Below are 17,521 nucleotides of genomic sequence, written 5' to 3'. Positions count from 1 at the left end.
TTGTTTTAGAAACGTCCCGGAAAACTTCAACGAGGCCAAGTTTATCGGTTTCGCCATGTACACCACGTGCGTGATTTGGGTAGCCTTTGTACCAATCTATTTCGGCTCGGAGTCCAAAATCATCACCATGTGCGTCTGCATCTCCTTGTCCGCCATGGTCACTCTGCTGTTCCTATTTTTACCAAAACTGTACATTATCTTGATCCGCCCAGAGAAGAACATCCGGGCACTGTTCACCACTTCCAAGACCATTCGGTGCCACATTGGATCCCGCGTGGCTTCCGCAATTTCGCACAAAACCAACTCTTCCTACTCCAGCGGACCGGGCCCACCGGAAGACTTTGGAGACTACAGCTTCGACACACCCAAGCCCATCATCCGATCGGCGTCCTGCCAAACCTCGCTGGAACTGCTAAACAAACTGCTCGAGATGCACCTCGGGTGTGATACGGATCATCCAGTGGAACATCCGACCCCGTCCCCTCGACAACGAAACATCTCCTCCAAGTTGAAGCAGGTTCGCTACAGTCTCTCGCCGATCAAGGCTCCCACTAAGAAGAACCTCAAACCGGACAAGCACCTGCTGGTTCCGGAAGGTGACCTCTTGAACAACAACAACAACGTCATCCGAAGTGACGGTCACAGCAACACAACGGTCCGGTTCGACTTTTCCCGGAAGGCGTCGATCGGCGATCCGTCAGAGTTCCCGGAAACGGCCACAATCCGCGAGACCTGCTACCACTGCTCGCAGCTGGACTCGATCCGGTACAAGTACGACCTGATGGACGGTGCTCCTTGCGGTGTCAACGGCGAGGATGACCCGCCACAGTCCGGGGAGCAACCGAACGGCGTCTACCTGATCCACTCTAGTCAGCTGAGCAACGGAAGTGCCAAAGGGTATGGGGGTAAGTACGCCAAAACGATGATCAGCGAGGAGAGCCTGTCGGAGTGCTCGATCAGCACGCTGTCTGAGTCTTGTGATTGCAAGTTTAAAAGTATCACGATCAAGCTGCCAAAACCGACGACAGCGGGGAACGGAACGGGACAGCAGGTCATCTATTTCTAGTCAGTAGTTTGTTATAAAACGTATTCGATGTTTTAATAAGTAGTGAATTTCTATAAAGAGCGAATATCAATGATAAAGTTTCTAATTGTGATTGATAGATTTAACTGTAAACGGATGAGATTAATCGACGTTATGCGATGACACATTTTATACTATACCTCTGTCAATAAAACTGTACTTTGGTAGAACCTGGCTGTGTTTTATTATGTGTGAGAAAAAAATCAATGCAAAAAAGTACGGGGCTCAACCGGGATTTGAACCCGGGACCTCTCGCACCCAAAGCGAGAATCATACCCCTAGACCATTGAGCCACTTGAATCTTTGTTAACTGAACCATAACTTTTTTTACCGGTTTCAAGTTCATATTTTTCTCCATCTGCCGGTGGCATCTTTGTTCAGATGAATGTTGTATGCTTGATTAGTGAAGCGAAGCCGAAAAAAAAATTAAACATCAAAAAAAAAAACTATTTTTTGTTGCATTTTTGAACAAAACCAAGTGGCTCAATGGTCTAGGGGTATGATTCTCGCTTTGGGTGCGAGAGGTCCCGGGTTCAAATCCCGGTTGAGCCCGAAGCTGTTCTCTTTTTGGTTAGAATCACGGTCGTATGCACTGCCGATGTTTGAAGTAATAAAAAGAAGCCCAGGGCAAGTCTTTTTTCAAAAATGTTTTACTTATTTTTCAAAACAAATTTACAACTCCATTACTTCTAACTAACGTGAAATTTTCCAAGTATTCAAAAAATTGAGACCGAAAATGCCGCTATGGAAGCCTACACGGTAAAAACTATCGTTGTAAAATGTTTGTTATAGAAAAATTGAAAAACTATGAGAAAAACTGCGATTGGCCAAAAAGTTAATACCGTAGGCTTATAGTCCAAGAAATTCCTTAACTTTTGACCTATAGGACCTATATGCTTCTCTAAATTCATAATGTGACGATTTCCATAACTTCAAAATTCTATCTCTTCGCGGTTTCGAGCTACAAATCACTGAAAAATGGTCTTGGTAAAAGTCCAGAAAATGAAAAGGGTCTGTCACGAGATATTGAAAACTGGACCTCGGATTTGTGATCAGGAACCAAAATTCTCCTTAGGAACAACGCAGATCGAAAACTAATTCCGATTTCGTGTGAGTTGGCGCAAACTACCCCAATAAATCTGTTTATGCTAAATTTTTGGGAAGACAAATTCTTAAAACACTTTTACAACAGCCTAATAAAACTTCTTGAATTTATTTTGTCATTTTTACAAACCTATCTTATATTCGATGGTTAAGGGGTTACATACATGTAGAAAATTACAAAATATCATAATACAGAAAATTCACTAAATTTACTAAAAAGATGATTTTCAATCACTCATGAAAGTTTCACGAAGATACTGCATGACTGAACTGAGTAAGAGACGATTTAAGTTCACAATTTTGCCATGCGCAAAGCAAACAGTCAAAATTTGGGAACGTTTTTCTCTAAAGGCTAGTATGCAGATCGGAAGGAAAGGGGTCAAGAAACAGCTTTACGAACAGCAGAACAAAGGAGAGGGAGCGATTCCTTGGGGCTTTTCTTCACCCTCTCTGACTTGCTTGCGCTGCCGCTGCTACCCATTTGATTTTTTCTTGACCGGTTCCTTCCGAAGTGCGTATACCGCTTAAACATGGAATTGATTTACGGGTGCCACGATATCTCGAGATGGGATGGACCAAATTGGCTGAAATTTGGGGTGAAGACTCCCAAGACATATCCCGTTTGTATGACGAAGCCTGATTGTGAAATTTTGCTTTTTGAAAAAACACAGAAATCTAAAACTGACTTTTTGCCTTCCTCACCTCACTGAGGCAAGGCTATAAAATCACTCGAAAAAAGAACTTCTTAAATACACCTCCTAGATATAACTTCACGTATACCTATCGACTCAGAATCAAATTTCCAAAAAAAAATGTTCACGTAGTTTATGGATGGTTCCTTGATAACTTTCTCGTTAACAAGTTTGAACAATTTTGTGAGAGTGAAGAATAAAAACAAATAAGTTTTTCTATCAGTGTCTACATTCTCTGTTGGCGAACTGTTCGCTTAACGCTCTCTTTACTCCGTTCAGAGCGGAGCGGCAAGCGAGCAGAGAAATTATGATCGAGATTTTGGTTCGCGAAACGTTCAAACCCGCCGCTCTGAGCGTTCGATAAGGGCTCACCCGATAGGTTCGTCGATTGAGTGGTTATGATACGCTCATCCCAAGTAACATTATTAAACCAACTAGCCACCACCAAGTTTTATTGAGGTTTTATTGTAGCATCTTGATTGCTTAATAGTTTTATGTGGGCATTCACCGCAACCAACAAGCAAGAGCTAATAAATAGGTTCTAACAGGGTTTTATGCCTCGGACATAAAACAGGGTGGAAATAAAAGCCGACTGGCTTTCAATAAGGTTTTATGAAAGTTTTAATAGAGGCTTGAAAACCAGATGACAATGCCATGCCAAACGGTTTTATCGCATGCTTTGTTAAAACCTAGGGTGTTGTAGCTGTCAAGTGCTATTAGGCATGTAAAAAGCTCACTTAAAACCATAAGCTCCTTAAAGAGCATTTATCGCGGCCAAATAGCAGTGCATAAATATGGCGCTAAACGCGTGCTCTGATTGAATATGATTGACCGCCATCGTGATTGAAAAAAATAGAAAACTGATAAAATGATTTAAATTTGATGAAAACACACATTTATGCAGAATTTCTGGTATGATTAATAAAGCGATAGATGTTTAAAAATATTTTGATCATTTTTTTCAAAGAATTGCAATAAAATATTTTTTAACATTGAACACTATGATAACAAAATATTGATTTTTGATGAAGCGAGTTTAATTTTTTGGCTCTATCTCCACCACATTTATCAATAAAATTTCAACCGCAGCTGAATTTGAGCCATCAATTGCGATAATTAAGCTTTCAAATTATTTGGATTACCTCTAATATCTATTTTTTTCATCGCCATTTTTGACAACCATCTCCATAATTTCATTTGGCAAGACGAAGACTTATTTTTGCCAAAATAAAACCTATTTGGCATAAGACGTTTGATGACGTATGAAATGTCATTTTTCCATAACCCCTGACTAGGTTTTAACAAAGGTTTTATCAAAGCTTTGAGGATGTTGTTAGGATTCAGTTGTAAAGCCTTGAACTCCTATGTAGGTTTTATAAATAGGCCGTAACAACCTTTTGCGGAGGTCATTTTGGGTTTTAAGTGGGGTTTATCAAGGTTCTGGGGAGTTTGTTACGACTAAGGGGTTTTAATGATGGTTTTGGCTGATAGGTTTTGTAGCGGTTGTGACAGCTTTGATAAAGCCTAAAATGTTACTTGGGATAAGCGAACCGTGACACCACTGCTGATAAATTAAAATAGCTAGCTATATCTCGGCAATGGCACAACCAAATGTCTTCATATTTATTTTGTTAATAGATGAAAATGTGTATTTTAATGTCTTGAAAACAGATTTTAAATAAAATTAAGTGTGTGTGCTCACACCAACCTCAGACATTTTGACAATTCACATGTATGTAACTTTAAAAGAAGTCTGTTCAGGTTGAAGGCTTTATTGAGAATGCTAAGCTAGTATATTACAACAGTAACCCTTTAAGTTTTTCGGATCAATGAAAAACAAGTTGCTTTCATTAAATGAAAACAACTTGTTTTCTTTTTTTATAAAGCAATTCCAGCTCAAATCAGGAATTTTCTGGTACTTTGTAGACATGTTATCCTAGGCCTATATAAGCCATTTTTGTGTATATGGAGCTAATTATACTCGGTAATTACATTTGACAAGGGCGTAAATTATTTAAATATTTTGTTATTACTGTAAAAATTCAAAATGACTGTATCTCGAAGCCGATGCATCGTATGATCAAAGACAAACTTGTAAGAAATTGGACGGGCTTTCTGAAAAAAACACTGAAAGAAACATACACGATACCCCTATGGATTTTTTTTTTAATTTTTAAGTTTAAAAGTTAAATTTTAAGGTCATGCCGCGATTATTTTTTCATTCAAAATTTTTGAGGAAATAGCTTAAGATGTTACAAAAAGACTCACGAATAATGCAGGATGGTCAAAATATCAAACCATCCACATTAACGACCCCCGGGTCTTTTGTGGTCTCTATTGCAAGTTTCTGCTCGAACTTTGGAGTCCGAAGACTTGAATGGGGAAAGCACCCAAACCTCTTTCTACTCCAAGGAACCTTCCACCCCAGTGTTTGAACCGACGACCTTCGGATTGCGAGTCCAACCGCCGCCAGCGATTCCACCGGAGTAGGCTTGGTTTGGTGTGTTGTTTGTACTTATGGCATGGAGACGACTCCTACACCTGGAATGACTTAACGGCCTAACAACCAAGGCCGGGACCGACATTTTACTTCCTCATCCGATGGAAGGTTGCAGCAGATGGGAATCGAACCCAGAATCATCCGCTTACAAAGCGGACAGCGTAACCATTCGGCCACGCACTGCCACACGCAATGTAGTGAAAAACTAGTGGTGCTGTGGTGCAACCATGGTGTTGAACGTTAGAGGGTTAACAGAAATGTTGAACAAATAGGGTTTTTGGTGGGTTTTGGCAATTTCTATATGACTGACTTGATTTTTCAGTCTCGTAAATATTTTTACCGGAAAGCTCGCCCCATTTCCAAAAAGTTTCCCTTTGACAGCAGAGGGAATTAGATTTCCAAAAAAGTGTCCTCGTGGTTTATGGATCGAGTTGAAATTTACCAGATTTTCGAATCGTGGATGTTGAGGTCTTAACAAATAACGGGAACGAGATTTGATGAAAAACAAGGGATCTGTCATTTTTTTATGTTAAAAAGGACCCCACTACCTAACTTTTGATTTTTTTAAATGGAATTTTCGAAGAATAATATAAACCACAACTTTGTTCTTTGTTTTCGTTCAATTTTATTTCCTCCATTTACCATTACTTTTGTTAAGTAGTAATCATAGTGTATGTGTAAGTGTTTTTTTTAGTGGCTTAGAGGCAACCAAGGAAAATGTACAATGCAATCGTTCTTCTTTACGTTCCAAAGTGTGGTTTCCATCATGCAAAGACGATCGCAAATCATGAAGAGGGAGACTGTTTGTTTTCACTATCTCTATTCTGGTGGCTACAACTATTGTTGCGCTGATTTGCAACTAATTCGGGTTGTGTTTAACTGGAGTAAAACTCATTCTTTTTGTCAGTTTGTCCTAATTGATTCGTTTGATTTACTTCCATTTTATCTAATTTTTCTTCTTTACTCATTTGTTCCGATTTTAAGTTTAGCAATAAAACGGATAAGAGTAGGATTATTTTACAGTGCTGCTGCTGCTGCCTGCGGCGTCTGCAGCAACATTTTCAAATGCTTTCGTCGAAAAATACTTGCTTTGAGAGTCGTTCAAATTTGTGTTAGTTTATTTTTTAAAGGGAAGAAAATATCATCTTTCGTTTCGTGCCCGCTGCTTGATCCATTCTTTCGTTCATTTCGTCTAATTGTGATTTTGTTTAAATGTTTTTTTTTGTAGCATGTTCGTCTGCTTGCTGCTTGGTGTAAATAAATTTGTCACTCTTTTTTTTCTTGTAATTAACATGTACAGTGCATTGTAGTAATTACTTTTTGTTTTGCTAAAGTACACAGATCATTTTGTTAAGAGTATTTCTTTGCGTGTATTTCGAGTGTGATGATTTTTTTGTATGAGTGATGGACTGAACCAAATCGGTAGTGTTATTTGATGTTGTTTCCGAATGAAATGATATTTTCTCTACTCTATGGCTTTTTGTGGTGGAATGATGAATTCAGCGATTTTTTTTTTTGTTAAAGGTGATGAATTATTTTAAAGTTATGTATTACAAAAAGCATTCTAAACATGTTGTTTGCCGTTCTACGCGCTCGATCAGTCGAAATAAATTCAACTGTTTTTTTTTTTTCAAATTACTTTAATATACAGTTATCTAAGTACGATAATTAAGTTTGTTTCTGTGTTTTATTTGTTTCATAAAAACATGTAACATTAAATTTAGAGTGTTTGTGTACGTGGTCTTAAATTTAAACTTGTAGTTTCTTTGACATTTTCACATTTTTCCTCATTTTTTGCGTTTATGATTACTCTTACACGACACAAGCGAACAGACAAAGAAAAATACTTGTCACAAATGTATTTAGCAATAGTTGAGTGAAACTTAAAACAAAGTTTGCCGTAATAGCTAGCAAATAAGAACAAGGAAACAACGCTTTTTGTATCTTTTTTTTTGCAATTTTTCTCTTTCAATATTTTTACCGTGTAAGAATAAGCCCCGAAAATCTTTTGGTTTAATCTCTTCTCTCGTTTAAAAGCACTTGATTGTATCAAAATAATAGTTTTTTTTTTCGTCAAAAAATAGCGCTCATTTTTCGCACAGTTTGAAAAGCAGCAAAGTATAACAAAATGTGTTTTACCTTCCTAATTCACTTCCGTTCTTGTTTTTTCCGGCTCATTCGTGTATAAAAAGCACCCATTATTTGTTTTTTTTTTTACTGCCATTCATTCGATTTCTTCCTACTTATAAGCCTAGCGTGTTAGTATCTCATTCTCGTTCCCTTTCCTTACCCCACTAATATCCTAAATGTCACATTTTGACTTCCTTTTTTCTGCATGCTTCTTCAAACAAGCAAAAGCATCTTAATCGTATTTGAATAGTTTATAGAATTCTAATGTAAAGACTAAATTAATGTCAAGGTTTTACTTTACAAGTGACAAATTAATAAAGTTTTACACATTTCCTTTTCATAGACAACAGAAACAAGCATCTTTTATGCGCGATAGTTTGCTGATTTTTTTCTTCTTCTTTTGTGAGATTTGTGCAAAGCAAATTCAAAATAGATATAGACTTTGAATTGTGCTTACATAGTTTTCGGTAATAATATTTTGACTAAGACCCTGTGTTTCATCTCGTTCATACGTGTTTCGTAAGACCCTTTTTGGATGAGTGAATGCTACGTTGAACAAAATAATTTAAAATGAAAAAGAAACTGGAAGAATTTATACAACTCAACATAAAATCATTTTAAAATTCGTACATTGCCGAAATTCTGTTAACAATCCAGCAATTCAAATTAATCCAATTTTTGGATAATCGAACCATCCAAAAATATCCTCAAATGCTAGGCGCAATTTTTTCAGTAGATTTATTAAGCACGTTAAAGTGCAAAGAATGTCTCAGCAAAACAGTATCAGGTTAGCGCGTCGTTTAGCGACTTTTTATCGCACTTGGTAAGGAATCGGTCAAGGAGAATTTCAAATGGGCCACAGCGGCAGCGAAAAAAGCCAGAGAGGGTGAAGAAAAGCCTCAAGAAATCGCTCCTCCTCCTTTGTTCAGCTGTTCGTAATCAGGGTTGCCAGGTTGACAGATAAATCTGGGAATGCCAGTTTTTTTTTTCAAGTATCAGCTAGAATAAAAATTCATTCTTTCCTTTGTTCCTTCTTTTCACCACTTAAAATTGTTAGATTTTCGTCTGCCAGATTGTTCTAGATTTTTAATCGATACGATGCCAGATTTTTCTAATATTGACTTTGTAAACCTGTTTCTTGCCTTGTTTCCTTTGGAACTGACAACAGCTTCAGAAGCAATGCTCAAAAAAGCCCGCATGCTCTTTCTCTTTCCTCTCTTTGAAGCGTGGTTAACAGCAATCATTTGAATGCAGTCATGGTGAAGGTGATCGGAATTTTGGCGTAATTCAAACGAAGAGTACAACGCGAATGTGCGAAGTGTTGAGAGTCAAACGACTGTGTGAGTGACACTACTACCAAACGTTTTGTTTGATAGTTTTTGTGAGTACCGTGTAACAAATGACAGTTCGTCACCTTTTAGTTTGACTTTGTCAAACCAACGGGATACAAACTAAAAAAGTGTCAACCACCGGGGGTTGAGAGTACTACGTAATATATTCAAATCTGTCAGCTTCATTCACACGTTTCTGAGTAGGAAAAAAAAATGGAAGGCGAAAAGTCAAAATTGGACCACTCTAATGTGGATTCTTGAGCAGTGTTGTAAAAATATCACACTTTCAGTTCTCAGCGACAAAAAATCATAATGCCTGAAATTTCATCTCACACCTTTCGTTGCCCTTCTTTCTGTCGCGAGATTCTCAGTACCAAGAATTGCCGATATCTAACACATTTTACACAATCCCTCTTTTTCTCTCTCATGCCCACATGTCCAATCATTTAATTTACTGCCGCTCCAATCTAGTCCGTCCCATTAGGTTTTACAGCGTGACGTCACCAGCGCACACGCACACACATTTTTGCTGAGACACACGTGCAAAAAATGTAAACAGTGCAGCCAAGCTGTCAAATTTCTAACCTAAAAAGCGAGTCGGCGTAAAACCTAATATGTAAAAAGTGAGTGCTGAGATATTGCCGTGAGAAGCCCAAAAAATGTTTCACCTCTTTTACATTTCTAATCACAAATTTTTACATACTTTTTCAACAACTATTTCAATATTGGTTCAAAAAGTACCCCTTTCCTAAAATTGACTCAAAAAAAAATTAAATTTTAAGGTAAATTTGGTAAATTTTCGTGCTGGGACTGACCTGACTTTATTTATCCATCAATAAAGGCAAGTCTGTCTGTTTATCAAGGTAGGCTTGAACATTCACAACAGAAATTTGCCTGTCATTTCAAAGATTTAAAAGTTTGATTGTTTCAGGTTAATTCAATTCGGCAGATGATTTTAGAAAATTTCCTGGCTACAAAAATGTAACCAGCAACGTTGCATTATTTCTTTACCTTTTGTAGCAGAACAAATGATTATTTGATTGCATGTATCAACATCAGAATCGTTGAACGGAAGGGAAACCTAATCCAGAACCAAACCATGGATATTCATTCAAGAAGGAATAGTACTGATTTTACTGAATATTTGCTCAATGGTATGTAGTTTTTTTAATTACTGTGGTTATCCCAAGCATGAGGAAAAAAGGCAGGATAGTTTTTCGATTATCGACAAAATTCAAAATATACCGTAAACATGACAACTTTATGTGTTTTGAAGTTCTGCTAGTACTTAGGTACATAGTCTGTATAAAAAATAATAATTATACATTTTTTTCTATTGATTTGTGAGACATTTCCATACAAGGAACTGACTTGCCTTTATTTTGCATATGGGACAGCACCAAAGTGATTTTTGTTTTGGTATTTTAGAACAAACATAACTTTTTTATTAAATAGGCTTAAAGTAGATGTTAAAACAAGACAATTCTTAGGTTTATCTCAAAATCGTCAAAAATACATATGGGACGGACTTGCTTCGGGCGGCAGTTTAGCAGGACGTAATAGGTGGTCGACTTCCAATCCGCCCCTCGCATTCTTTCATTGTTGTGTTCTGAGAAAACAAAAGAATCTTCGGCGAGTGTGAGCGGAGAAAAAATATGGTATGAAATCATTCATGGTCAATCCGGCTTTTCCGGGTACCGGTTCTGATGAGGTCATTCCTAAGAACCACTTGAAACATATCATCAGACAACAGTGGAAAAAATCTGTTTATTACTGTCAAACAAATAGCATAGCAAAACGGGTCTGTATCACGCTGTAGGGAGTGCCACAATGGTCAATTCAATATTCTTAGTCAATTTGATTGTTGCCCGGTAAAACCAAAAATATCTAAGAACGTGAATTTCCACACTGTGCTCCAAGGCTACGCCCATACAGTCCAGTTGAAAGTGAACGGAACATTTTTGGGAGGTTTGAAATGGGGGTTAGGAAAATTTCAACTTTTAATTACTGTAAACCAAATGTCTTTCAAAAGGACTAGTCAAAGAATGGCCAATACGGATGTTCCAGATACCGGTTCTAAACTGGCCATTTCTTAGAACCACTCGAAACCATCATGCGACATATCAATTATCATGGAACAGAGCAGATATTTACTCAAGACACAATTTCAAGTGTCCTCGAAAGGGTTTCGGTTGGACACTCCGGATGTTACGGATACCAGTTCCGAACCCATTTCATAAAACAACTCAAAATACTATTTAATAGTCATGCGACACATCAAACATTAAGGAAAAAAATCTGGAAAAATGACCAGGCAAAGCAGGATTTTTTTAAATCTAGCTCATGGGTGATATCCGAAACGACCTACAATGGCGCGAGTTATTTCCTACCAATTACGGAGTAATTCCGGATTGGTTCCGGAGTTACATCGTCTGACAGATATTTAATAAGTAGTATTTCCAATCAGAGTTTAAGTACATCAATGCGGCATCAAATAGTTTTAACTTTCCCCAGACAATGTACGAACTGAAAGTTAATGGCAAAAACGAATCAAACAAAGAAGACCAAACCCAAACTCACTTACAAACTAAATCAAGGGAAAATCGAACAAAAATCATAACAACCAAACCCAAAATTTGTTTGTAAAGATTTTCTTTATTACAAATAAAAGTGAACATTTAGCTGTCTCGCTCTTACTAAACAATTAAAACTAGAAAAGAAGGAATTTTCTTACTTAAAAAAGGGGAAACTAATAATTGCGCTCTAACATGTTTTCGTTCGCAATTCCTAACTCACTTTTAAGCGTGAAAGTGGGCGTGTTTTGTGTGTAGCTCGAAACAAACTAAACTAAAAAATGACGGGAGGGGAATAAATCAAAAGAGGAAGGAAAGTAATTAGCAGTACGATTCGCTCGCTTTATATACAGACATCTCGCGTCGCTTTCCCATCTCGAAAGATATTATTTGAATTAGCAGGTTGTGATATTTCCGTGTCGGTTTTTTTTTGTTTATTTGTGATGTTCGATTCTGATATAATATTCTGTCGGCAAGCGCACGAAATAAGCGAATTTGTGCTAGACGTCGTCACACACACTTTAAAAACCTTGCTCTCGCTCTTTAATCCTTTCCAATTTGTTCCACTAATTTTATAAACGAGTATAAAATTAACAACAACTTAAGACTTAGTGTTTGTGTTTACCCACACACTCTCTCGACGATCGTCATCGTCGCGCCGCGCTTGTCATTTTATAGTTTTTTGTGTGGTTTTGTTTTGTGAGATTTAAGCATTTACAACTAGAGTACACAAATAAGAGATTCATTTAAACTTGGACGAAATTGATTCATGATGTTTGATGAGTTGCCAATCTGCTCGTTACTTCTATACTGTTTCTGTGTGTTTTTTTCTCTTTTTTTAGAAAGCTACCGAGAAGTTTTATTTTCGCTTTGCACTAAAAATAATAAAATAATAATTACTACACGATAGTTTTGTTATTTTCGTAATGTAGAGATAAGTTAAACAATACAATAAAAACAAAAAAAAAAGAGATTCTTAAAAAAGTGGGACGAAAAAGGCTTTTACTACAACTATAACTTGTTTTGTTTTACATTCCATCTTCTCGGAAAATTAATTAAGCAGATTTCTTTTCATCGAGATTCGATCCAGCTCTTTGAGAGGATCGCGCCATTTTTGCTTCATTTCGTTACACAATTAAAGCACGTGGTGTGTGTGTGTTTGCTACCGGGAAAAAGGACTCGCGTAAATCAACTGATTTGTACTGATTGTAGTTGAAGTTATTGTTCTGTTAATAAAAACGTGTGGCTAATAGTTACGCAAACTTTACGTAGTCGGGGGTCGGCGAATGACTGAGAATGCTTAAAGCGGAAAGATTTCAGCTCTGAACACATTTTGTTTTGAGTTTTCTTGTTTGTTGCCGTGCCAAGAGAGTCAAAAGTCCTAACGAATTTAACCCGGATTGGCGCACTAAAATTAGTTGTGTTTCTTTCGTTACAAAAAAAAATAATCATAAAATCATCCTTGTTTGTTTTGTCGGTTGAAGCGATGACGTTGCGGGTGTCCTTCTGTTCCGTCCAGTAGTAAAAAAAGCAGCAGACAAACACTCAATTTTCTGCGGCGCGAAGAATTAATCCAAAAATGTTTCTTTTTCGTTCTCTTAGACGTACGTGGCCATGCCGGCATTGGCACCGCCACCGCCGCCGCCGCCTCCCTGCAGGGACGGATTCTGCGGCGTCGAGTGGGCACTGACCGGGGGCCTACCGGGCACGTACTGGCCGATAAACGAACCGTCCTCGGTGAATTGGCCACCTAAAAGGGCGAAGGGTGCGATTAGTTTCGAAAAATGATCAATTTGTCATGGCTGTGTGTTGTTAGGTATCAAAAATATCAAAGACACAATAATAATCTCTGTTATTGAAAGGGTTACTAATGTTTATAAAATATGTAAGTAGATATCTCTTGATAATTTAATTCAAACACGAACTGATAAAATAACAACCGTGGGGGTTATTCAGGCTCACACGCTGTTTCTCACTCACGGATCTAAATTAGGGTAAAGTGCCCTGTTGTTGGATATTAAGGTAAAATACATTTTAGAAACCAGCTTCATGTACCCTGGTGTTGGAAATGAGGGAAAAGCAATCTGTTTGGGAACATTAGGGATAGTTTTGGACTTTAGAGTTCTCTTCATTCACTATGAAAATTGATCTTTATAAAAATATTTAATAAATAATGTTAAAGCCTCTGCCATTGTTCGATATTCAAACATTTTTAACTTTTTTTCGTAAATCAGTGATCATGGTTTGGGAAGGTTATTATAAGCAAACCCCGTACTTTTATGCATCAAATTTTTTTGTAATTTTCTGCTCTGCAAATTTGTAGAAACCATAACCCTTGCCTGAACAAGGCACAGTAGTCAGAATTGCAGATATAAGTGGAAATCTAGAGTTTTTTTATAGGTCCTATAAAAATATGGAAGACAAAAGTTTATAGGACCTTTTCAAAAAAAAAAAAAAACTCAAGAAATGTTTTGGAGCTTTAGTGTCTTCAGAAGAGTAGTTGCAGATGAGCAATTCTCTACGAAATCGGTCTTTTTTTAGAATTTTATTTTTGTATTTTTTAATTCGACTGAAACTTTTTTGGTGCTTTCGATATGCTTAAAGAAGCCATTTTGCATCAGTAGTTTGTCCATATAATTTTCCATACAAATTTGACAGCTGTCCATACAAAAATGATGTATGAAAATTCAAAAATCTGTATCTTTTGAAGGATTTTTTTGATCGATTTGGTGTCTTCGGCAAAGTTGTTGGTATGGATATGGACTACACTGGAAAAAAATTATGCACGGCAAAAAAATGGTAATTTTTAATTTAACTTTTTGTCACTAAAACTTGATTTGCAAAAAAAAACACTATTTTTAATTTTTTTTATTTTTTTGATATGTTTTAGAGGACATCAAATGCCAGCTTATCAGAAATTTCCAGGTTGTGCAAAAAATCTCTGAGCGAGTTATAAATTTTTGAATCAATACTGATTTTTTCAAAAATTTTAAAAATTGGTCGCAAAAATTATTCAGCTTCATTTTTTGATGTAAAATCATATTTGTAATCAAAAAGTACTTTAGTAAATTTTTGATAAAGTGCACCGTTTTCAAGTTAAATCCATTTTTAGGTGACTTTTTTGAAAATAGTCGCAGTTTTTCATTTTTTTAAATTAGTGCACATGTTTGCCATCTTTTGAAAATTTTTTTTTGAAAAGCTGAGAAAATTCTCTATATTTTGCATTCTTGAATTTTGTTGATACGACCTTAGTTGCTGAGATATTGCCATGCAAAGGTTTAAAAACAGGAAAATTGATGTTTTCTAAGTCCCACCCAAACAACCCACCATTTTCTAATGTCGATATCTCAGCAACTAATGGTCCGATTTTCAATGTTAAAATATGAAACATTCGTGAAATTTTCCAATCTTTTCGAGAAAAATGTTTTCAAAATTTTTGAACCAAGACAAACATTTCAAAAGGGCCAAACATTCAATATTACGCCCTTTTAAAGAGTTAGTCTTGGTTTAAAATTTTTGAAAATATTGTTTTCGAAAAGATCGGAAAATTTCGGACCATTAGTTGCTGAGATATCGACATTGGAAAATGGTGTGTTGTTTGGGTGGGACTTAGAAAACATCAATTTTCCTGTTTTTAAACCTTTGCATGGCAATATCTCAGCAACGAAGGGTCGTATCAACAAAGTTCAAAAAAGCAAAATATAGAGAATTTTCTCAGCTTTTCAAAAATATTTTTTTCAAAAGTGGGCAAACATGGGCACTAATTTTAAAAAATGAAAAACTGCGACTATTTTCAAAAAAGTCACCTAAAAATGGATTTAACTTGAAAACGGTACAGTTTATCAAAATTTTACCAAAGTACTTTTTGATTGCAAATTTGATTTTACATCGAAATATGAAGTTGAAAAATTTTTGCGACCAATTTTTGGATTTTTTGAAAAAATCAGTATTGATTCAAAAATTCATAACTCGCTCAAAGATTTTTTGCACAACCTGAAAATTTCTGAAAAGTTGGCATTTGATGTCCTCTAAAACATATAAAAAAAGTGCTTTTTTGCAAATCAAGTTTTAGTGACAAAAAGTTAAATTAAAAATCACCAAAAAAATTTTTACCGTGCATCATTTTTTCCAGTGTAGTCCATATCCATACCTACAACTTTGCCGAAGACACCAAATCGATCAAAAAATTCCTTCAAAAGATACAGATTTTTGAATTTTCATAAATCAATTGTATGGAAAATTATATGGACAAACTAATGATGCAAAATGGCTTCTTTGGGCATACCGAAGGCACCAAAAAAGTTTCAGTCAGATTAAAAAAAAAAAAAACAAAAAAAAAAACCGATTGACCGAAATCTGAGAGAACTGCTCAAATGCAAAAAAGCAACTTTTCGTTAGGTTGTTCACGATTTGAGTGCTTTAAAAAATCTAACTTTTCAGGAATATTTTTAGGATTTTTGTTTTTGTCATCTAGAAAGTTGTTAGGCTTGCTACGATAAAATAACAGATTTTTGAAGGTATGCTCAGATCATTTCTCTAAAATTGGTCGTAGAAGGCGTAGATTGTCAGATAAAATTTTGGTGTCGTTGACACAATTGCATGGATTGGCAATTCTAGAAGTCAAAAAAATCCTAAATCTATTCCTGAAAAGGTAGATTTCAATATCACCCTAATTTCAACCAAATCAAAAGTTGCTCCTTTCCATTTGCAGTAACCATTCTGAAGACACAAAAGCTCCAAATCATCACCATTTTTCGGAAAATCAATTTTCCTCTTAACTTTGCGATCTAGACTGTGCAATCTTGTTATAAGAAGGGGCTTGGGCAACAAAAAAAAAACAAACAAAAAAAACGAGCTAAATACATAATACATACACATCTAGAGTTAACTTTAAAGGACCAATAGCAGTGTTTCTCAACCTTTTTCGTTTCATTCCCTCATTGGCAAATTTTCATGAACTGCATTCTCCCCCTTAAATTTGGAACAAATTTTAATCAAATTTCATAAATAATTTAAAATTTAATGGATATAATAAGACTGAACATTCAATAAAAGACAAAAATCATGCAAAACATACAAATAGTTACAAATACAACAGTTTGTGAAATAAACTACAAAATATAATCCAAAATTGTTAAAACTTTCTTCCAGAGAGATTTTTTTAAACAAAGTTAAATTAATCTGGCTTTAAAAGAAACTTTTAAAAAGTTTTTAAAAATATGATTTGATCAAACTAAAATTAACTGGTCATATTTATGATAGTTAAAAAAATATTTAAATTTTTAGCGATAACTTCATATACTGTTGTTTTTTTAATAAACCATTCATGATTAAATTAATGTTTCCTTCCAAAAAAATCGGAGGATCTTTTCAAGTAGGGTAGGGTAGTCATCAATGAGACACTTTTGGTTTTCAACTTTCAAAGATTTTTCTCATTTTTTCATCAGCATGTTTTAATGAGCTTTTTGTTGCATTTTCTTTCTTTTAATGTGTTCTAACATTGACGAAAATATGAGATCGATCCGACATCTACAGCCAGAGTTATTCAACTGTCTCATTGTAAACGCACTTGGCAGGAACAATGAGACAGCTGGGGAACAATGAGACGCACTGCGAAAATCAACATTTTTCTAGTAAAACATCATGTTTTTGTACTGTTCCATTGCAGGTAACTTGCCTTGAACATTTTAGAGCAATTTTGCCAACATGAAACTTTAATTAACAAAAGTTATACTAAAAAGTATTTAAATTTTGTAAAATTCGTATATTTATACCAAATAACTTTATATTTTTGGTTAAATGAAGTTAAAATTCTATAAATATGCCAAAAATCACTTTTAATTCATGTTTTGAAAGATTTCCATGGATTTTGAAAAGTTTAATGAAGAAAAATCAAAGTGTCTCATTGTTACCCATGGACTAAAATTAGTGGGGAACAATGAGACAGCCCTGGATTCTGGGTATATTCTAAATTTTGGTCAAACCTAATGAAAGGACATTGTAGCCCAACTCAATCTCTATGGAATGTCGAAAGAAATTAGAAGAAATATTAGTTTTGGTGTAAATGAGAGCCTACGAGCGAAAAATTATTTTTTGTCCATAATTTA

General features: G+C 35.7%; 2 protein-coding genes and 2 non-coding genes across 8 annotated transcripts in view; 2 read left to right on the top strand and 2 right to left on the bottom strand.

The window, feature by feature from the left end:
* LOC6040454 (metabotropic glutamate receptor 1) overlaps window positions 1-1,254 on the top strand; it is a 72,015-nt gene extending 70,761 nt beyond the window's left edge. Inside the window, exon 12 of the mRNA XM_038255028.1 lies at window positions 10-1,254. Within this exon, the coding sequence (XP_038110956.1) occupies window positions 10-1,066 (1,057 nt within the window). The 3' untranslated portion in view covers window positions 1,067-1,254. The remainder of the gene's footprint in view (window positions 1-9) is intronic.
* A 51-nt stretch (window positions 1,255-1,305) lies between these two features.
* Trnap-ugg lies at window positions 1,306-1,377 on the bottom strand. The gene has a single exon. It is a non-coding gene; the product is annotated as a tRNA-Pro (tRNA).
* A 187-nt stretch (window positions 1,378-1,564) lies between these two features.
* Trnap-ugg lies at window positions 1,565-1,636 on the top strand. Its single transcript has one exon. It is a non-coding gene; the product is annotated as a tRNA-Pro (tRNA).
* Window positions 1,637-5,988: 4,352 nt separating this feature from the next.
* LOC6040457 (neuroglian) overlaps window positions 5,989-17,521 on the bottom strand; it is a 113,078-nt gene continuing 101,545 nt past the window's right edge. For all 5 annotated transcript variants that reach the window (XM_038254987.1, XM_038255010.1, XM_038255004.1 and 2 more), the window contains one exon: window positions 5,989-13,164. In XM_038254987.1, the coding sequence (XP_038110915.1) occupies window positions 13,013-13,164 (152 nt within the window). In that variant the 3' untranslated portion in view covers window positions 5,989-13,012. The remainder of the gene's footprint in view (window positions 13,165-17,521) is intronic.

The sequence above is a fragment of the Culex quinquefasciatus genome, chromosome 1 (assembly GCF_015732765.1).
Source record: "Culex quinquefasciatus strain JHB chromosome 1, VPISU_Cqui_1.0_pri_paternal, whole genome shotgun sequence".
Taxonomy (NCBI): Eukaryota; Metazoa; Arthropoda; class Insecta; order Diptera; family Culicidae; genus Culex; species Culex quinquefasciatus.
Note: the sequence above shows the minus strand (reverse complement) of the source record. Positions and strands in the feature narration are given on the sequence as shown.